The sequence below is a fragment of the Eubalaena glacialis genome, chromosome 1 (assembly GCF_028564815.1).
Source record: "Eubalaena glacialis isolate mEubGla1 chromosome 1, mEubGla1.1.hap2.+ XY, whole genome shotgun sequence".
In the NCBI taxonomy this organism is placed as follows: Eukaryota; Metazoa; Chordata; class Mammalia; order Artiodactyla; family Balaenidae; genus Eubalaena; species Eubalaena glacialis.
Window position 1 is genome coordinate 46,361,732 of NC_083716.1, and position 22,168 is coordinate 46,383,899.

The window sequence follows — 22,168 nt, forward strand, 5'->3', positions numbered from 1 at the left end:
TCCAGAGCCTACAGCTCCGAACTACAAGTCCCAGAAAGCAGCGGGTGGGCCTCGCCCACTTCCGGCGTCGACCCTGAGGCTTCGCGAGGCGCTGCGCCCAAGGGTAGGGTTCCGTCCAACGCGGAGTGCTTTTCACAGTTTATGAGGCCTGCGGCTAGGTCCTTCAGGTGGTTCTCCTGGTTTTTATTGCAAACGCGTAAGAATTATATTAGGAATGCCCATTAAAATGTTTTTCGTTTTGGTAAAGCGCTACTGGGGGAAAAGAACGTAAATATCACCCGTAATTTCGCTTTACCTTAAAAAATATTCTGGAATGAGTGTCCCCTTCTCACCTCTTAAGTTCATTTGGCAAACATTATTTGAGGTCCTGCTATGTTCCAGGAACTGTTCAAGACACTTAAAAAAAATCACTGTGGATGTTAAATTCTAGTGGCATTTCCCACTAGAGCAATACGTAATTATGATAAAAGGTATAATGTGTTATAAGGTTATATGTGTTATGGAAAAAGTGGAGTTGAGTCGGGGCATTGAGGGTGATGGTGCTGGGGTGTGTAGGTTGGGATATGCTTTGCAATTTTATTTTTTATTTTTATTTTTCTTTTGTCTGTGTTGGGTCTTCATTGCTGCCCGCGGGCTTTCTGTAGTTGCAGTGAGCAGGGGCTACTCTTTGTTGTGGTGCGTGGGCTTCTCATTGCGGTGGCTTCTCTTGTTGCAGAGCATGGGCTCTAGGCACGTGGGCTTCAGTAGTTGTGGCACGCGGGCTCAGTAGTTGTGGCTCGCTGGCTCTAGAGCGCAGGCTCGGTAGTTGTGGCGCATGGGCTTAGTTGCTCCGCAGCATGTGGGATCTACCTGGACCAGGGCTCGAACCCGTGTCCCCTGCATTGGCAGGTGGATTCTTAACCACTGCGCACGAGGGAAGTCGTTGCTTTGCAATTTTAAACAGGGTATATTGAAACAAAGACTGAGGAGATGAGGGAATCAGTCATGTGACACTCAGCAGTCAGAACTGTTTCCTAAACGTACACAGACATAACTATTTATACAAACAGATGCACTTTTTAAACAAAAACGGGGTCATGCCGTGTGTATACAGGCCTGCAGTTTGCTTTTTAAAATTTGATAGTACTGTGTATCACTGATTTACACAGAAACCTTGCTCGCTGAGACCCTTTTAGTTGCTAATGCCTTTAAGGGAGTGGCACCAAAATTCTCCCCAGTGGCTTCTCCATTCACCCTTCACTGAATGACACAGGGCCACTAGGTCTTTCCAGAATACTTCCCCTGCAGATTTATCCTGGGGGTGAAAGAGCTGTTACCTAGACCTCTCCTCTGTATCTTTCCCCTTCTTGATGTATTAGTTTCCAACTGCTACTGTAATAAATTACCACAAACTTAGTGACATACAACAAACACAAATTTATTCTCTTACAGTTCTGGAGATCAGAAGTCTGAAATCAGTTTCACTGGGCTAAAGTCAAGATGTGGGCACCGCTGGTTCCTTTTTGAGGCTCTAGAGGAGGATCTGTTTCCTTGCCTTTTCCAAGGTACGTTCACAACCTGTATTCCTTGGCTTGTGGTCTCTTCCTCCATCTTCAAAGCCCATGACTTCAATCTCTGCTTCCCTCATCACATTACCTTTTCTGGCACTGACTCTTCCTGTGTCCCTCTTTTAAGGACTAATGTGATTACATCAGGCCCACCTGGTTAATCCAAGATAATCTCTCAACATCACGACCTTTATTTTAATCACATTTGCAAAATTCCTTTTGCCCTATAAGGTAACATTCACAGTTTCTGGGGATTGGGACATGGACACTTTTGGGGGGCCTAAGACATATTTCTGAGGCTCCTCTGCCTTTTGTCTGGGGAACACAAACTATCTCGCCAGGACCTACTGCTTCTCTATCCATTGATTCTACCACTCTTGCTCTGACTCTCACCCCTTCATGTTCTCACTTCCCGCCTCACCCAGTTTAGAGGTAATGGCCTATCATTATGATCAGTCTCTTGACCCTAACTTACTTGGTTTTATTCTCCTGATCACACATCAAATCTAGTTGAATCCAACTCCCTGCCTGTTCCACACCTGTACCTGTGTAGCAGATGTGGCCTGAGAAAAACACACGGCTCTGATGATTGGTCTCACTTTCAATTTATGACTGCTAAGGTCAAGTGGGCCCTTAATGCTGCCCATCTATCCTATTACATTTTCTTAGTCCATCCATTCTCCTAAATGACTATCTCACAGTTTCTCCTATTTCTTCAAGCCTCCAACAACTCCTTCCGTCTCACTCACAGCTGATGACTTTTGCTTTCTATGAGAAAAGAGAGCTTTTATACCTTTACACGAGCGCATCTGCCCACCTCTCTCCAATGGAGTCTGTATGCTCTACTTTCTATTCTGAATGAACAGCCCCAGTTTCTATTTAAGAAAACTCTCCATTTGTACCCTGAATCTTATCCCCTTTCTCACACATCAGGGCATTCCCATCTCTCTTCTGTATTATCAATTTTCATTCTATAAAAACTTGGGAGGTCTTCGTTTGGGGCCTACATCTTCTACGTGTTAAGGTCTTGGGATCTGGTGGCACATTAGTCAGGGAGCACCTGAGTCTTTAGGTCTTACCTGGGGAGCCCTTGGGAGACACACAGAAAGAAAGGTGGAGGCACTTCCATTTCCTCCTGGGTGACCTGCTCTGGGCTCATGGCCCAAAGTTCATCCTTGCCTATGAACAGCACTGCGGAGTAGGGTTCTTCCTCACTGTTCTTAAAATGAAGTCACAGAGGATGAGAGAGAGAGGCAGTGACTTGCCTAAGATCCTGCTTCTGGTAAATGGCAGAGCCAGGGTCCAAACTCAGCACCTTGGGTATTGAACTGGGGTCACTTTCACTGTAGCACATCTGTCACCTCATCTTTTCAAGGCATCACAATTGAAACAGGTCAGGTTAGAGATGAGGAAAGGAGTTTCTGTTGGCCCCCTTGGGCCCTGCCTCCCAGTCCAACCTACTAGGGATCACTCTGACACAGAAATGCACCTGACCAAGCTGGTTGGTGGCAGATGCAATTCTGGCTGTAGCGGACTTCTAGGAAAGCTGGAGAAACCACAGTTGGAGCTGGAAAAGGGAGTCCAGGGCTCCTATGTAGATTTGAGCCCTTTCCCCAACCAGGCTGGCTTCTGACTGGAGCAGGGGCACACAGAGCTCCCTCCTTCCAGATCTCTGTGAGTTCTAAGAATGTCTCCAGCTCTATTACCCATACTGTTGCCAAAATGTCCTCAAAAGCCATGGAAATGGAGAGGGTGATAAGCAGGGTCTCACCCAGCTCTCTTCACTTTTCAGACTGAGAATTGAGGCCCAGAGAAAAGAAGAGAATTGTTCAGGTGCACCCAGGCAAGCAAGAGGGGAGGGAGGAGGGAAGTTAATCTTGCCCGGTAATGAAGGGCTCTTGGTGCTGCCCTGCTAGGGGTTCAGGGAAGATGGCCTCAGGGCTGTAGAAACTCATCATTATAGTTCACATGCTGCTAGAAGCAACTCAGCATCATTCTTGCACTTACTCATTCAAAAGCACTCAGTGAGTATATTCTTTCTACCTTGTCACGTGAAATGATGTTTCTCTGCAGGGCTCCACCAGCACTGGGGATGAGGAGGGTTCAGTGGTTTTCAGTGTTATGAATCCTCTCTTCTCCCCCATCCTCTTCTCCCTTATTGTGTGCTGTTGCTGCACTTCTCACCTTTATTCACACTCCACATGTTGACTTTCTGAAAGATGTTGGGTATAGCCAACTAAGGACTCTAATGAGTAGATAACAACTTAAAGGTTGTCCCCTCAATCCAAGGTTAAATGTATCGTAGGGTATCCCTAAAGATCTAGAAATCTTTAAACCAAAAAACTGTGGCTTTTTAGATGTTGTATTAGGATAATAGAGATGTTTTAAAACAAAGATCTGTATGGAGTGAAGAGGGTTAGGTTGCCAGATTGAGCAAATGAAAATACAGTATGCCCAGCTAAATTTGAATTTCAGATAAACAATGAATAGTTTTTAAGAAAATATGTGTCCCCTGCAATGTTTTTCTGAAATTCAGATGTTACTGGGCATGCTGTATTTTATCTGGCAACCCTAGAGGAGGGGCATGCTTCCAAGAACTCCTTGAAAGACTCTAAGTGGGTAATTGATCTCTTGTAGGCTAACCCAAAAGATGTGCTAAGCCCTGCCTTCAACTCAGTCACCTGCCACAGAGAAAGAGGCTCTGCAGCTAGCTGCCCAAAACCCTTCAACAGGGAGAGTCCTAGCCAGCCCCTGCTGGCTCATCCTGTCCTCTGTCCTCTGTCTTTCCTTCATCTTCAGTGAAAACTCACACCTTCTCCATTTCAGAAGCCAAAGCAGAGCAGCTAAAGGCAGGGGCTATGGATGAGACAGTCTGGGTTTAAATACAGGTTCTGCCAACAGAAAACTGCACCATTGTGAACAAGTTTATCAGTCACTAAGCCCTGATTTCCTCCTCCATAAAATGAGACTTACGATACTCTCCCCTTTCAGGCTGTGGTGAGGATTGCATAAAATAATGTGTGAATGGTGCTTATCACCGTGCTGGGCAGTATAAGTTAGCTGTACCATTCTCATTATTGACGTTCGGGTGGCAGCGGTCATTAGGGGCATGCCCTTGGAGACCGAGGCACCACGGAGGATGTTTTGCACCTGCTCCAGGTATGTCTGCCCTCGCGCTTGCTGTCTGCGGTGTCCCTCTCCTTGAATCTCTGACTTTTCATTTCTGTTATCTCGGTTAATTCTCACAACAGCCCTGGGAAGTAGGCAAGCAGAGATTATTAACTGTTTTGCATGTGAGCAAACTGAGGCTACATTTTTTAGCCTCTCTAAACCTTCCTCATCTGCTAAAACAAACAAACAAAAACAAGAACAACAAAAAATGGGGAGTAGGGAAAGATCCTTATGGCAGCAGAGTTTTTTAAAAATTTATTTTATTGAAGTATAGTTAATTTACAAATTTTGTTAATTTCTGCTGTACAGCAAAGTGATTCAGTTATACATATGTAAACATATATATATACACATTCTTTTTCATATTCTTTTCCATTATGGTTTATCACAGGATATTGAATATAGTTCCCTGTGCTATACAGTAGGACCTTGTTGTTTTTCCATTCTATATATAATATTTTGCATCTGCTAATCCCAAACTCCCAATCCATCCCTCCCCAACCCTGCATCCCCCTTGGCAAACACGAATCTGTTCTCTATGTCTGTGAGTCTGTTTTTGCTTTGTAGATAAGTTCATTTGTGTTATATTTTAGATTCCACATGTAAGTGATATCCTATGGTATTTGTCTTTCTCTTTCTGACTTACTTCACCTAGTATGATAATCTCTGGGTTCATCCATGTTGCTGGCAGCAGAGTTTTTTGAATCTCCTCAAGTCAGTCATAAAAATGGGCTGAGTCACCAGGATAGCAGAGAAACATCCCACTGGACAATATCTTTAACAAAACCAGAGTCAGGGTCTCCCCTCAAATTCCAGAATGGGTCAGGTCAAACCACCACTAGGTTTCAGCAGCTGTGCTGAGATAGTGAGGGTCGTGGAACCCAGAACCTCAAAACTGCCAACAAATAGCCTAGCTTCCCATTCTGAGTGGAATCATCAGCAAGAAGCTGAGAACACTGTTGAAACACGGCTAAGGTTCCACAAGCTCCTCCACAAGCTCCAGTTTGTGGACGAATCCACAAAACTGCAGGAAACTGCAGAAGCCAGGACTCTCTGGAGAAATGGCTGTTTCATGGCAAAGCATAGCGTTATCCTGAGACAACTTGTCTTCCAGAGAGTGAGGAAGTGCCAAAGATGACTACTATCATGTCATAAGGACCCAGGGCCAACCTGAAGTGCTGCCCTATCTGATTCAAACAAACCAGGTAGAAAAATGTGTGAGGCACTTAGGGAGATTTGAATATGGGCTGGATATTAGATATTAAAGAATTTGTGGGGAACATGACCAACCAAATGAGAATAAACAAAGGCTATTTATTCAGAGCTTGCTAATGGCAAGGGAGCTAATGGCAAGGGAGTCAGCCACCATGATTTGCATTTTGGCAGAGACTCAAAGGCAGGCAGCAGAGTCGGAAGGCTTTAGAGTGGAAAAGAGGGAAATGGCTTCAGGTACACCCTGTTTGCAGGTTGTTGGCGAAAGGATACTAGAGGGGGCTGACTACAAGAGGGCATGTTATGTGATTGGTTAGGGGAGTATATTTGGTTTTCTCTGGTTGGTCCTAAGTTGGAAGTGGGCACAAAAATTAGGGATACTGACAGTTATTAATCAAGACCAGACATTTTGGTGGTGATTGATAGTTTGGCTTCCTGGACTGATTGTGCTGGAGATGGTGATCTGACTTCTTACAAGTCTGACTTACAGCAGGCTGGTTTCCTGGGCTAGTTACTGTAGGTAATGGGTTGGTTTGCTGGGCTGGTTGCTGCAGATTGTTTTTTTATGTGGTCTTGGCTATTGTCCATTTACATATTCAGTCTCTCAAAGTATTTATTTTTTTACAGTGTGACAATGGTACAATGTAAAAAATAAAATAAAATGCCCTGAGTCAGGTATATACCTCATTATTAAATAAGCCAGAAAACCAGGACTTCACCAGCGGTCCAGTGGTTAAGACTCCGCACTTCCACTGCAGGGGGTGCGGCTTCGATCCCTAGTTGGGGAACTAAGATCCCACGTGCTGCGTGGCATGGCCAAAAATAAAAAAATCCAGAATACCAAAAGGGAGGGGAGATTGATAGATAAAGGAAAATGGGCACGGGACTTCCCTGGTGGCTCAGTGGTTAAGAATCCGCCTGCCAATGCAGGGGACACAGGTTCGATCCCTGTTCTGGGAAGATCCCACGTGCTGCGGAGCAACTAAGCCCGTGTGCCACAACTACTGAGCCTGCACTCTGGAGCCTGTGAGCCACAACTACTGAGCCCGCGTGCCACAACTGCTGAAGCCCATGCGCCTAGAGCCGTGTTCTGCAACAAGAGAAGCTGCTGCAATGAGAAGCCCGCACACCACAACAAAGAGTAACCCCCGCTAGCTGCAACTAGAGGAAGCCCGTGCGCAGCAACAAAGACCCAATGCAGCCAAAAATAAAATAAATAAAATTTTTAAAAAATTAAAAAAAAAAGAAAATGAGCACGATCTTGATATTTGTTGAATCTGGGTTATGGATACATAGAAGCTTGTGGTATTATTCTATGTTGTGTATATTTTGAAATTTATTTTTATTTAATTTTATTTAGTTTTTAAATTAAATTTTTAAACTTTTTAAAATTAATTTCTATTGGAGTATGGTTGCTTTACAATGTTGTGTTAGCCTCCACTGCACAACGAAATGAATCAGCCATACACATACAGAAATCCCCTCCCTTTTGGACTTGCCTCCCATTTAGGTTACCACAGTGCATTAGGTAGAGTTCCCTGTGCTATACAGTATGTTCCCATCAGTTGTCTATTTTATACATAGTATCAATAATGTATATGTGTCAATCCCAGTCTCCCAATTCCTCCTGCCCCACCCCTTTCCCCTTGGTATCCATACATTTGTTCTCTATGTCTGTGTCTCTATTTCTGCTTTGCAAATAAGATCATCTATACCATTTTTCTAGAGTCCAGTATATGCGTTATTATACGATATTTGCTTTTCTCTTTCTGACTTCACTCTGTATGATACTCTAGGTCCATCCATGTCTTTACAAATGACCCAATTTCATTCCTTTTTATGGCTGAGTAATATTCCATTGTATATATGTACCACATCTTTATCCATTCCTCTGTTGACGGACATTTAGGTTGCTTCCATGTCCTGGCTATTATAAATAGTGTTGCTATGAATATTGGGGTGCATGTGTTTTTTTGAATTATGGTTTTCTCTGGGTATATGCCCAGTAGTGGGATTGTTGGGTCATATGGTAGTTGTATTTTTAGTTTTTTAAGGAACCTCCATACTGTTTCCCATAGTGGCTGTATCAATTTACATTCCCACCAACAGTGCAGGAGGGATCCCTTTTCTCCACACCCTCTCCAGCATTTATTGTTTGCAGATTTTTTGATGATGGCCATTCTGACCAGTGTGAGGTGATACCTCATTGTAGTTTTGATTTACATTTCTCTAATGATTAGTGATGTTGAGCATCTTTTCATGTGTTTGTTGGCCATCTGTATGTCTTCTTTGGAGAAATGTCTGTTTAGGTCTTCTGCCGATTTTTTGATTGGGTTGTTTTTTTTTTTTTTTGATATTGAGCTGTATGAGCTGCTTGTGTATTTTGGAGATTGATCCTTTGTCAGTTGTTTCACTTGCAAATATTTTCTCCCATTCTGAGGGTTGTCTTTTCGTCTTATTTATGGTTTCCTTTGCTGTGCAAAAGCTTTTAAGTTTCATTAGGTCCCATTTGTTTATTTTTGTTTTTATTTTCATTACTCTAAGAGGTGGGTCAAAAAGATGTTGCTGTGATTTATGTCAAAGAGTGTTCTGCCTATGGTTTCCTCTAAGAGTTTATAGTGTCTGGCCTTACATTTAGGTCTTTAATCCATTTTGAGTTTATTTTTGTATAAGGTATTAGGGAGTGTTCTAATTTCGTCCTTTTACATGTAGCTGTCCAGTTTTCCCAGAATACCAAAAGGGAGGGGAGATTGATAGATAAAAGAAAATGGGCACGATCTTGGTATTTATTGAATCTGGGTTATGGATACATAGTGGCTCATTGTATTATTCTATGTTGTGTATAATTTGAAATTTCTATAACAAAAAGTTTTTGCTCTTGAGGATAGTAATAGTACCTACCTCATAGGGTTGCTTTGAGGATTAAAAGAGATAATTCAAATAGAAGGTTTATCACAGGACTTGGCATAGGTTGAGTCATATCTTGCAGGAGATCTTTGCTGAGTACTTTTCTGGCATTTCTCATTATTATGTGAGGTAGTATGTGGGATTAAACTATACAGGCTGTCTTGGAAACTGATTTTTTCACTCAACAATATTTTGTCAGCACATTTATGTAACATATGTCTATATCTATGTTGATATTTTTAATGGTTGCCTAGTATTTTGTCATATGGATTTACTATAATATATTTAACCACTCCTTATTAATAGCAAGAGTGTTGAACTTTATCTGAGCCCTTTGCTTCTGGAAAACAGCACAGGTTAAGAAATCCCCACAACTTTTGTTTAGGAGACTGTATAGTGTGACATAAGATAATGATGGCATTTCAATTTAGTGGAGGAACAAAAAGACTTTTCAATGAATGGTGCTGAAAAGTTATCTATTCATTTGAGACAAACTTAGATCCTATCTCATAAGATGTGAACTGTAAAGAATACATTACAGAGTATTAAAGGCAAAACATTAAGGAACAAAACACAAAACTAAATTTTATGAGTTGAATTCTGTTCCCACCCGCCTTCATACGTTGACGTTCTAACCCCCAGTACTCCAAAATGTGACCTTATTTGGAAATCGGGTTGTTGCAGATGTAATCAAGTTAAGATGAGGTTGTTAGGTTGGGCTCTAATCCAATATAAGTAGCTGTCCTTATAAGAGGAAGTACCACATAAAGACAGAGACACACAGGGAGAATGTAAGGCAAGGATTGATGGCAACCGCCAGAACCTAGGAAGAGTCAAGGAAGGATTCTACCCAAAGTCTGAGGAGGAACCAACCCTGCTGACACCTTGGTTTTGTACTTCTGGCCTCCAAAAGTGTGACAAAATTAATTTCTATTGTTTAAGTTTGTGGCACTTTGTTACAGCAGCCCTAGGAAACTAATATAATTACTATCTAATTTTACAACATTTCATTACTCCCAAAAGAAGCTCCATACCCATCAATAGTGTCTCTCCATTCCTCCTTTCCTCCATCCGCTAGCAACCATTTATCTATTTTTGTCTCTGTGGAATTTGACATTTTGGACATTTCAGATAAGTGGAATCATACAGTGTGTTATATTTTGTGACTGTCTTCTTTCACTTAGGATTATATTTTCAAAGTTCATTGATTATGTAGCATGTATCGGTACTTCATTAACTTTATTGCCAAATATTATTCCATTGTTTGGATATACCATATTTTGTTTATCCATTCACCGGTTGTTGTACATTTGTGTTGTTTCCAGTTTTAGCTCTAATGAATAACACTGCTATTTACACTTATATACAAATTTTTGTGTGGATGTATATTTTCATTGTTCTTTGTTAGGTATCTAGGAATGGAATCACGGAGTGATATGGTAACTCCATATTTATCATTTCGAGGAACTGCCAGGCATTTTCCAAAGTGGCTGCAGTATTTTATGATTCTACTAACAACCAATGAGGATTCTGATTTCTCCACATTCTGATGGCTTCTTATTTCAGTTGAAATAAGAGCCAGTGTCTTTATAGTGGACTGAAAGGACCAACATTGTATTAAGCAGAGTTCTCTAGAGAAACAGAACCAATAGTGTATTTAATTAATTAATTGGCTCCTGTGGTTATGGAGACTTAGAAGTCCAATGATCTGATGTCTGCAAGCTGGAGAACTAGGAAAGCCAGTGATGTAGTTCAGTCTGTATCTGATGGCCTGAGAATTAGTGGAGCCAGTGGCGTAACTCCCAGTTGGAGGTCGAAGGCCTGAGAAGGGAGGAATGGTATGCTGACGTAAGTCCCAGCATCTGAAGGTCTGAGGGCAGGAGAAGATGGATGTCTTAGCTCAAGTGGAGAGACCAATCTCCCTTCCTCCGCTTTTTAAATTCTATTCAGACTCTCAATAGATTGGATGTTGCCCACCCACATTGAGGAGAGCAGTCTGCTTTACTCAGTTCACCATTCGTATATTAATCTCTTCTGGAAACACCCTCATAGGTGGGCCCAGAAATAATATTTTATAAGCTATCTGGGCATCCCTTAGCTCAGTCAAGGTGACACATGAAATTAGTCATCACAAACATGATCTGGTCTTTTCTTATGTCTTTAGAATTCCAACCTCATTGACCTGTTTCTGTTCCTCAAATAAACCAAGCACACTCTCTCTGTAGTGGCTTTGCATCTGCTGTTTCCTCTGCCTGGACCAGACTTCCCACAGATACACTCCTTCTTGTTACCTTACTTCCTTCGGACTCTGCTTGTATGATCTCTTATCAAAGAGGGCAGTTCATACAGCTCTGTATTGGATAAGAATCCTCCTCCCATCTCCTTACCTTGCATTTGTTTAATCTCTGTCTTCCTGCCCCCTATTTGAATGCAAGGTCTTTGAGGGGAGGAACATTATTTTTTCACTGTGTTAAAGAGAAATTATTCTGACACTTGTTGAAACCTGCAAAGAAGACTTTATTCAAGCCTACTGCAATAGGGAGAGAGCTTGAACTTACCCCCAGTACAACAGGGACAAGTGGGGATTTATAGCCAACTGGCAGGGTGAGGGAGTAAATGGAAAATTACTAAGAAATTGGTTAGGTATCAAGGGGAGGTCGAAAGGAACTTGATTAGATACCAAGGGTGGGGGAATTCTTTTTTATTTTAGACACCAATTGTACTTGAACATTTGTTATTTTATTTTATTTTATTTTTAATTAATTTATTTATTTTTGGCTGTGTTGGGTCTTCGTTTCTGTGCGAGGGCTTTCTCTAGTTGCGGCAAGTGGGGGCCACTCTTCATCGCGGTGCGCGGGCCTCTCACTATTGCGGCCTCTCTTTTTGCGGAGCACAGGCTCCAGACGCGCAGGCTCAGTAGTTGTGGCTCACGGGCCTAGTTGCTCCGTGGCATGTGGGATCTTCCCAGACCAGGGCTCGAACCCGTGTCCCTGCATTAGCAGGCAGATTCTCAACCACTGCGCCACCAGGGAAGCCCGGGAATTCTTGATGAACTGGCTTAGCAGGATTCTTTACTAAAATTGGATTCAGCAGGCCAAAGACAAGGTCTAGAGGAGAAGAGGATTTACAGGATCCTGACTAGAGTTTGGTGAAGGAGGGAGTCCTTGACAACTGCTTTATCCTTAGCATCTAGAACAGTGAGTGGCACATACTGGGGCATTGGTTAATCATTGTTAGGTTGGTGAATGAATGCTCCATTCAGAGGAATTTTCTATTAAATAAAAAGTCCTAATTGAATGAAAGATATATTTTTCCTTCCTAAGCTGTCAAATTGCTGGATTTTATAAGTAGAATTTTTTAATAATACATTTGTTAAAACTGATTCAGTCTTGTTCCATCTTCTGTGTCAGTTAATGGTGAGAAACTAATTTTTAATGTTCTGGGTGCTATACTTTTCTAACATGCTTTTTCTTTGTCTGAAATTAAAACAGGATTACTTGGAAACAAACAAATGAACAAACCATAAATAGCTCCCCCAAAGTAACCTAAAACATGTTTTTCAGATCCAAATCAGTTTCTGGGTGCCAATCTTGGCTGAATATTAAAATCGTTTGGGAGCTTTAAAAAATCCCGATGCCAGGACCACACCCAGAGCATTAACGCAAAATCTGTGGAGTTGGGACCAAGGCGCAATTAATTTTTCAAGCTCCCCAGGTGATGCCAACGTGCGCATATAGGATGAAGAACCTGAGACGCCGGACTGTATCCCAGACTACATTTCCCAGCGGCCTCCGCGGTCACTTCCGTTTCCGGCCCTGCCCGCCTCCGTTTGAGTAGAGCGCGGCTCTGGCGTGTCCGGCTTGCACCTGTGTCTCGGCTGTAACTACAGTGAGGGTGGTCACGGCTCCTCAGCGCGCGCGCAGCTTTCTGGCCCAACCTTCCCAGCTTGGTCGGGAACGGCTGCCGCCGGACTGGGCCACAAAGACCTGGTGCGCTCCTCTTTTCCCCGAGGGGCAGGTTGAGGAAAGAGCGGGCTAGGAGGAGCGGGCAGATGTGAGCGGGGCCCCAACCCCAGGAGCCGTGCTGTCCCAGAAGGTTTAAAGGCTTGGCTGAGGCCCAGGGATTGAATCTCCGACGGGACTTTCCACATGTGTTGGCGAAGGTGCCTGACTGACTCACGGTCAGAGCTTGGCCTGGAGCTTGCTGCAAGGCCGGACTCCAGGCAGGCGTTCCGTGCCCTGTCTTCCTGCCCTTAACCACCTTCACCTCTCGACCTTTGTGGGGAGTAGGGAGGGTGGCGGACTGTTCTCGTTCAGCGTGCAGAGAGCGAGTTCTAGCTAGTACCGAACATGGAGGGACTTCCTCACATTTCCTTTCTTCTTCCCAGGTTGGCTTAGTCAAGATTCTTTGTCCTTGCCTGGGAGAACAGTTCAGGGGACAGACGGCCCCAAGACTACCAAGAACCCAGATGCAGGCAAGTTTGATTTTTCCTTTTCCTGAGAAATCGCTGTTGTTTCAAAATGAAGTTGGGTTTATGCCTCTTGCTTGGAAAATGCTCTGCCCAGTGTATAGACCAAGCTGCCTGAGCCAATCCTGGAGTGGTGTAGCTCTACAGAGAAGGGGCCCTTCTCCCCACTGTCATCCCTTCATGTCCTTCTCTCTACCCATTACAGAGTCATTCACCAAATAGATTATTGGTACCCATGCTTTCTAGAGTGCTAGAAAGTGAAACATACTTTGTAATAAGGTACAGCTGTTGCCTCAAAGACATTGCGAACTCAGAGAAAATGGAAAAACGGACACGTAGCATAAAAAGATGTAACAGGCTTTACGTTAATCATGAATGATACACATGACACAGCCATGGTAGTGCTCTCTTGACCTTCAGGGGTCAGAGGAGTCTTTAGGGTGGGGTGGTGGTAGTGGTGGTGATCATTATGGTTCTTACTGAAGAATAAATGAAATTTGCATATTTGGAGAGTTTGGGGTGACTAGGGGAAGGTGCTGCAACATGAGTGAAGCCGTTACATCTGAACCATGAATGAGCTAGCCCCAGAGAAAGTTGGAAACGTTCAGTGTCTAGAATGCCAGGTTGGAATTTGCCTTAATCCCAGAGAAAACTGGGTTTTGAAGGACTTTGAGAAGTTGACAGGAGGTAATGAACATTTTGAAGGAAGTAGTAAATAGTTGAGTATTTATTATGCAAACTAAGAGTAACAAAAATTTTTAAAAATTAAAGATTACCCATATTCTTATCACCCTAGTGAATCAAATTATTTCATTTGAAACACCTTTGCATGTGTATTTTTTAGGCTCACCCATTTTTTCCTTTTAATATGCCCTAGCCATTTCTTCTAGTTTGCTCCATAGTCTCATTACCACTTTTTATAGCTCCTTTTTAATATTGTATACTCACCCAGCCTGTGACCTTGAGCAAGTTCTTTCAACTCTCTGAGCCTTAGTATTCTTAGCTGTAAAATAGATTTACTTTATACATTTCTGGTGGAAATACAGAGAGATGTTGTATGTCTTAGGGCTCAGCACTGTGCCTGGTACATATTAGGTTGTTACTGCTATGAATGGCAATTAACAAATACATATTTATCGCTGTAAATTCTAGGATAAAGCCAGTATCATTTTGCATGTCTTTCAGCGTTTCTATTCATTTGTTGAATGACACATCCTTGAACATGCCCATGTGTCAGGCAGTGTTTTAGGCTGGGGAGACAGCAGTGACCCAAGTGGTCCCTGACCTCCTGGAGCTCTCATTATAGAGTGTACTGACCATAAATCTAAACCTCTCCTGCCTGGCAGTGAGAAACCCTGTGGAAAAAAAAATAAAGTGGGTCATGGGATAGAAAGTAGTAGAAGATGGGAGAAGAGAAAAGAAGAACTTTCTGACGAAGTGACATTTAAGCAATTTCACTTCATCCCTACTAAGCGAGGGATGAGCAAACACCAGGCCCGGAGGAACGAGCATGCGTATTGGAAGAACACGAGGAGGGCAGTGTGATTGAAGTGTGAGGGGTCACGAATCACTTCACTTTCCAGCCTCTCATCTTTTAATATTTCGTTCCTCTGAAGCAAGTCTGCTTTCCGAGGATGTCATATACGTTCCTCGTTGGTCCTTTCGTTAACTGTGTCCCACTTTTCTCATAAACAATCTGAGCTATCAGAAGCTGACTTTGAATGTCTTGCCTTCCTTCTCCAGTGAGACCTTTCTGGCTCCCTACCTCAGGGGCAAGGGAGTCAACGGTTCCTGGGTGAACGGAATTGGGTTTGATTTTGCAGGGATCACTGACATTTGGGGATGTGGCTGTGGCCTTTACCCAGATTGAAGGGAGACACCTGGATGCTGCTCAGTGGGCCCTGTACAGGGATGTGATCCTGGAGGACTATGGCAATCTGGTGTTTGTGGGTAAGGATTTTTTTCTCTTTAACTCAAAATTGATCTGCTGGGCAATTGTGCATTTTCACAGGGTTAATGATTTGGGGGTACTTAAACTCTTAAAATGGGAGGTTTTTGTTTGTTTGTTTGTTTTTACCATGGGCTTAGAGGCTGGAGTTCATGCGCCTTTCACTTAGAAAGGTCAGAGCCATACAGAGTTTAAGATGGGCAGCTTTGTGTGCAGTCTAGCCCAGTTCTCTAAATTTTGCTTGTCACCATTCATCTGCCACCAACAATAGGAGTTTCCTGTCCTCAAAGAGGCCTGGTTTTCTAACTGACTTCCACTCCTACATTTCTATGACTCTGATTTGGATGTCCTTGATACCACCCTCTAGGCCTTCCTGACATATCCATGCTCCTTGTAGACCCCCAAGTTGAGACTGAGATTTGGGATAACTCCTTGTGCTCATAACCACAGTCATGTTCCTTTTCTTTCTCTTTGAACAGGGCTTCTCTCTTCCAAACCCAAGCTAATAACCCAGATGGATGGAAGAGCCATGGATGGAAGTACAAGAGGTTCCATCAGGTACCTATGCAGGTGAGTGAGTCCGGAGCTCAGCACACAGAACAGTGAGGAGGGAGTTCTTGGTCAGAAGGCTTATCTTAGAGAGTCCATGTCCATGCAGAAGGGCTGTGGCAGTTGACACTAGTTGCCTCTTTTTGACGTCATCTTCATGTCAAATGACTTGCCATTTTTCTCGTTCTTTCTACTCTTGCTCCTTTCACAAGGGCCTCAGGCCTCTGACTTCTCACCCTGAAATCAGTCTCTTTATGTGTTGTTTCCCTTCCCATTTTCAGGCACTTGTCAGGCTACACTTTGTTTCTACCTTCTATCCATTCTCAATGTCTTCCAAATTCTCCTGTGGTTAGCTAGACGAATGGCTGTTTAACCCTTTCTAGTTTTAATATCCATATCCCTGATCATACAGTGGGGCAGTGGCAGATTCCAGTTATAAGCATATTTTCCTGACTATCAGGTGATTACTATTTTTGGCAAAGAAACTGATAGGGAAGCACTTTCTTCCCTTTCCCTCGGGTCTTCTTTTATTTCTTTTCTCTGTTATCATTTGCTCTTGGCTCTCATTTTTTTCTGTGTATACTTTGCATAAATTTATGTATGTCACTTTCTCCATGTCATCGTTCAGTTCTAAATCTTTAAACATGGATATTTCTCTCACCTAAAATGTGTATCCTTCTTTTAAAACGTGAATTGTCATTTTTCCTATATCATCTTCAGGGAAACTTTTATAATTGTGTTTCATGGAAAATACCAGTGATGCATAATCTTGCTTAAACTGTTTTTTTTTCCTTTAGACCTCTAAACTATTCTTTTTTAAAATTGAAATATAATAGACATATAACGTTATATTAGTTTCAGGTGTACAATGTAATGATTTAATATTTGTGTATATTGGGAAATGATCACCATAATATGTCTAGTTAACATCTGTCACCATACATAATTACAAAAATTTTTTTTCTTGTGATGAGAAGTTATAAGGTTTACTCTCTTAGCAACTTACAAATATGCACTACAGTGTTTTTAACTAGAGTTGCCATGCTGTACATTACATCGCCATGACTTATTTTATAACTGGAATTTTGTGTGTGTGTGTGTGTGTTTTAATGCTTTTCAGTAATTCCATTTGTATTACTATGTTGAACATTTCCCCCCCTAAATGCTTGTGTAGATTCTTTATAGAGTAACAGTAGTAACTCAGTCTTTCTTATTCTTTATTCTTTCTGTTTTAATTTTGGTATTGGGTTGGGATAGATATATGTTACTACACAAGGAAGTATTTAATCCACGTCTTTTATTAAGAAATTTTTGTTCTTTTAAATTCAGCATAGATATTGAATTTTATCAAATGCCTTTTCAACATATATAGAGATGACATCTGTCTTTTCCCTTTTGGTTGTTAATATGGTAAATTTTATTCTTAATTATTTTAATGACTTGGCATTCTTAGTAGAACCCCACTTGGTCATGGCATATTACATTATTCTTTTAACATGTCAGTAGATGATACTCTTTGCTAATGTTTTATGTAAGTTTTTGCATTGATACTTACAAGAAATTTGTTTATATTTTTCTTTTTCATTGGGCCATTTTCATTGAGTTTTGATTTAAATTTTGTAATAATTTTTGTGAAAATTCTTGATCCTTCCTATTTTCATTCTTTGTTATAATTTAATTCACATGATAACTGGTTCCCTGAAGGTTTGGGTGTTTTTTTTGTTTGTTTTTGTTTTTTTTAAAGCTTGTTTTTTGTGGTAGGGAGCAGGGGAGAGGAATTGGGGGGTAATTCTTTAGCAGTATTCTCTCTTATATAGTAACTTGGCTAACTAGATTTTTGCTCTCTCTTGAAACAGTTTTGGTAATTCACATTTTCCTAAAAAATATCCAGTAATTAAAGTTCTCAAATTTATCTGCATAGTATTGAACAAAGTAGACTTTTATGATTCTACATATATCCTGTATATTCATGGTTACTTTCTTATGATTTGTTACATTATTTATTTGTTTTTTTTCCATTTTCCCCCCTTCATTAGCTCTGTTTTACTTTATATAGACTCTTAGATGTATTTACTAGTGTTACTGTTTTCTGTTTTTTAATCTTTAACTCCTTTTTCTTTTTTTCCCCTTAGGTTTATTTACTTTTTCTAACCTTTTATAGTTGATTCATTAATTAATTCATTGATTTTTCTTCTTATTTATGTAATGTAAATATTTAAAGCTATAAACTTCTGTTTGTGCAGTGTTTTGGTTATATTGTAGTTTTTATTGTCATTATTTTTTAGATGTTTTGCAATTTGCATTTTGATTTCTCTGATCAAAGTATTAAGAGAGTCATAAGCTAACCTTCCTTTTTCTTTCTTAAAACCTTTTTAAAATTTAACGCATATATAGAAAAGTCGATTTTATGTATATATGGTCTAAATTGGTATTTTTGAAATGAATATTCATGTAACCAGCACTCAGCTCAAGAAAGAGAACATGGCAGTACTCTACTAAATCATACCTGATCCCTTCCAATCATTAGCCACACTCTCCTCCTCCCCCTGAACTAATACTGTAATTTATTTTGGCCTGTTTTTTTAACTTTATATGAATGGAACTATATATTTTTTTGATGTGGCTTTTTATGCATAACATTTTGTGAGATTCATTCATTTTCATGCATTGTCCTTCCTGTGGATCATTAGAATGCATGTTTAAACATAATTGCTAGGCCCCACCCTCAGCACTTTTTATTCATTAGGTCTGAAATGTGGACTGAAAATCTCTACAAGTTCTTAGGTGATGCTGATGCTGTTGTTACTGATCTGGAGACCAGGCTCTTAAAACTACTGCAATAGAGTATTTCATTATCTCATATTTTGGATGGATATTTGGGATGTTTCTAGCTTTTGAGAATTACGTATGGTATGAACATTTCATATATGTTATTGCTTGGTTCATATGTGGATACATTTCTTTTGGGGTGGGATTTCTAGTTTATAGGATATGCATATATTCAACTTTAGTACGTAATGCCAAATAGTTTTTCAAAGTTTTGTACCTATTTATATTTCCATCATCAGTGTGTGAGAGTACTCATTGTTCCATATCCTTGTCAACACTTAATATTGTCAGTCCTTTGAAGTTAATTGTTCTTTGGGTGTATTGTGTATCTCATAGTGTCTTTCTTTTTTTTTTTTAGAATTTTATTTTACTTTCATTTATTTATTTATTTATTTATTTATTTATTTCTGGCTGCGTTGGGTCTTTGTTGCTGCGCGCGGGCTTTCTCTAGTTGCGGAGAGCGGGGGCTACTCTTTGTTGCGGTGTGCGGGCTTCTCATTGCGGTGGCTTCTCGTTGCAGAGCATGGGCTCTAGGCACACGGGCTTCAGTAGTTGTGGCCCACGGGCTGTAGAGCACTGGCTCAATAGTTGTGGTGCACGGGCTTAGTTGCTTCACAGCATGTGGGATCTTCCCAGACCTGGGCTTGAACCCGTGTCCCCTGCATTGGCAGGCAGATTCTTAACCACTGTGCCACCAGGGAAGTCCCTCATTTTGTCTTAATATCCATATCCCTGATGTCTAATGAGGTGGAGGACATTTCAAATGTTTATTGGCCATTATATGTCATCTTTTATGGAGTGTCTATTAAAAAAAAACTCTATGTTGATTATATATGTGGTATTGCCCTTCTCTCTGTGGTTTGCTTTTCACTAATAGTGGCCTTTTGATGAATAGGAGGTTTTAATTTTAATGAGCTCTATTTTATTAATCTTTTCCTTTCTTGTCATTGTGTTTTGTGTACTGTTTAATAAATCTTTCCTTTCCTCAAGTTTATAAAGATACTCTTCTGTGTTAACTTTTAGAAGCTTTATTGCTTGTCTTTTACATTTAGATTTGCCATCCTGTTAGAATTGATTTTTGTGCATGGTATGAGATAGGGTGCATGTTTACTCCTCCTTCCCACCAATATGCCAGTGTAGTCTCCTTTTCACCGCTGCTCTGCAAAGTTACCTTTGTCACAGAACATGAATCCATGAGTGCCTTTCTCTTCATATGACTGATTTGCCTCCACTTACCTTTACAATCAGAATCTTGAAATTTTCTCTAGCTTAATCATTATACATTAAATACATATCCCATCAAAGGCCATTTGAAGGGTCTGGGCTGTTTATTAGCAGACTTCACCTCCAATTTTGCATTAAAAAAATAAGTCTTAGCTCTAGTATCTGATGAATGGAATTTCTCTTCAGGCTAATAAATATAAATGTATATAAAAATAAAAATATAAATATATGTGTGTGTGTGTGTATATCTTTATCTCTGAGCCATTAAATGTTGGTTCTCTGCTAAATTCTCACAGAGGAATGTTATTCTCAAATTCTTGGAGATGTACAGTGTTATATTACAGTGTTCTCAAATGTACCTCCCTATAGGAGTCTGTCCTAGTAATCCTGGCTTGCTTTGTGATACTTGGTTTTCTCCCTAAAGTTGTGTTTATCCTCAAATTTTTATCTTTTTTTCTTTTTTGGTGTTTCCTGTGCTACCTTCCTAACTTACCAACTTCTTAGATGCTCCTTGCATTCTTTAAATACAATATTTATAACTTCTGTTTCCTTAGATCCTATTTACTTCTCACATCTTTAGTCTTGCCATCTTTTCTTAGCAAGAATCACAAGTGGGATGAATTAATTTTACATAACCTTTAGTTGTATAGAATAGAACGTTATTCTTATCCATGTGCAGCTCTCATTTTCAGTGTTTCAACAGAGAGAACATTTGAATTAAAAAAATTTTTTTCAGTTCAGGAGTACCTATTTGAAACAAAGATGTCAGCCCTACAGCAAAATACTTCTGAGAGATCTGATTTGGGAGAACAAACAAAAAGTGTCATGATGGAAAGAGGCCTGGATTGGGAAGGCAGAAGTTGCATAGAGAAGGCACACTATAAATGCGAAGAATGTGGGAAAGTCTTCAAATATAATTCCTCCTTTATTAGCCACCAGAGAAATCATACTGGTGAGAAACCCCATAAATGTAAAGAATGTGGGATAGCCTTTATGAGCAGCTCATCCCTTTTAAATTATCATAAAATTTACATAGGCAAGAAATGTTTCAGATGTGTTAAATGTGGGAAATTTCCTCAAGAAGCACTCAACATTTGTTAATCATCAGAAAATTCGTTCTAGACAGAAACTCCATAAATGCAATGAATGTCGAAAACTTTCAGAAATAATTCTGTTCTTTTAAGTCACCATAGAATTCATACTGGTTAGAAACTCTGCAAATATAATGATTGTGGGAAAGCCTTTGCTCAGAATTCAGGCCTTGCTCATTATGTTAAAATACATAAGCCATTTAAATGTAATGAATGTGGGAAAACTTTCAGGGATAACTCAGCTGTCTTGTAACATCAGAGAATACATACTGGTGAGAAACTGTATCAGTGTAATGAATGTGGAAAATGCTTTAGGAAAAGCTCAAGTCTTCTTAGTCATCAAAGAATGCATACAGGAGAGAAACCTTATCTCTGTAGTAAATGTGGAAAATCTTTCAGGTATAGCTCATCCTTTGCTGGACATCAGAAAACTCATAGTGGAAATAAACCCCATCAATAAACCCCATTACATCAATGTAATGACTGTGGGAAAGCCTTTAGGAAGAGCTCAGCCCTTATTGAACATCAGAGAATTCTTACTGGAGAAAAGCCCTATCGCTGTAAGAAATGTGGGAAATTCTTCAGGCATAGATTAGGCTTTGTTTTACATCAGAGAACTCCTACTGGGGAAAGGCCCTGTCCCTGTAAGAAATGTGGGAAATCCTTCAGGCATAGCTCTGGCCTTGCTGAACATCAGAAAATCCATACAGGAGAAAAACCTTATGAATGTAATGAATGTGGGAAGGCTTTTCTTCAGAATTCAAGCCTCAAACAACATAAGAAAATTCATAACAAAGAAAGAGCCATCAAATGTAGTTAGTTTGGTAAATCATGCAGAGATAGTTTATTCCTTTTTGACCATCAAGGAGGAGACATTCAATAAATTATACACTTAAAGAATATATTCTGTGACCCTGTATCCTGGAAAACTTCTCACTTGTGAGAATGTTCATTGTAGTATGGTTTGTGCTAGTGAAATATTTGAAGAACTTAAATGTAGCAAGAACTTAAGTGCTACTATGTAGCAAGTGAAAAGAATGAGGTAGAACTCTATATACAACCATAGATACATCTCCATGATACCTTGGTAAGTTAAAAAAGCAAATTGCAAAGAATTAGTTTTGTAAAAATGGCTATACTACCCAAAGCAATCTACAGATTTATTGTGATCTCTATCAAATTATCCATGACATTTTTCACAGAACTAGAACAGATAATCCTA

At 40.5% G+C, this 22,168-nt stretch overlaps 1 protein-coding gene across 1 annotated transcript; it reads left to right on the forward strand.

The window, feature by feature from the left end:
- Positions 1 to 71: 71 nt before the first annotated feature.
- On the forward strand, positions 72 to 21,853 carry ZNF485 (zinc finger protein 485). The gene is given in 11 exon segments (XM_061177014.1): positions 72 to 103; positions 1,432 to 1,544; positions 4,539 to 4,706; positions 13,225 to 13,311; positions 15,129 to 15,255; positions 15,733 to 15,772; positions 15,774 to 15,823; positions 20,592 to 20,926; positions 20,928 to 21,003; positions 21,006 to 21,531; positions 21,616 to 21,853. Coding segments are annotated over 8 exon segments (1,311 nt in total). The 5' UTR covers positions 72 to 103; positions 1,432 to 1,544; positions 4,539 to 4,706; positions 13,225 to 13,305; the 3' UTR covers positions 21,767 to 21,853.
- Positions 21,854 to 22,168: the final 315 nt, after the last annotated feature.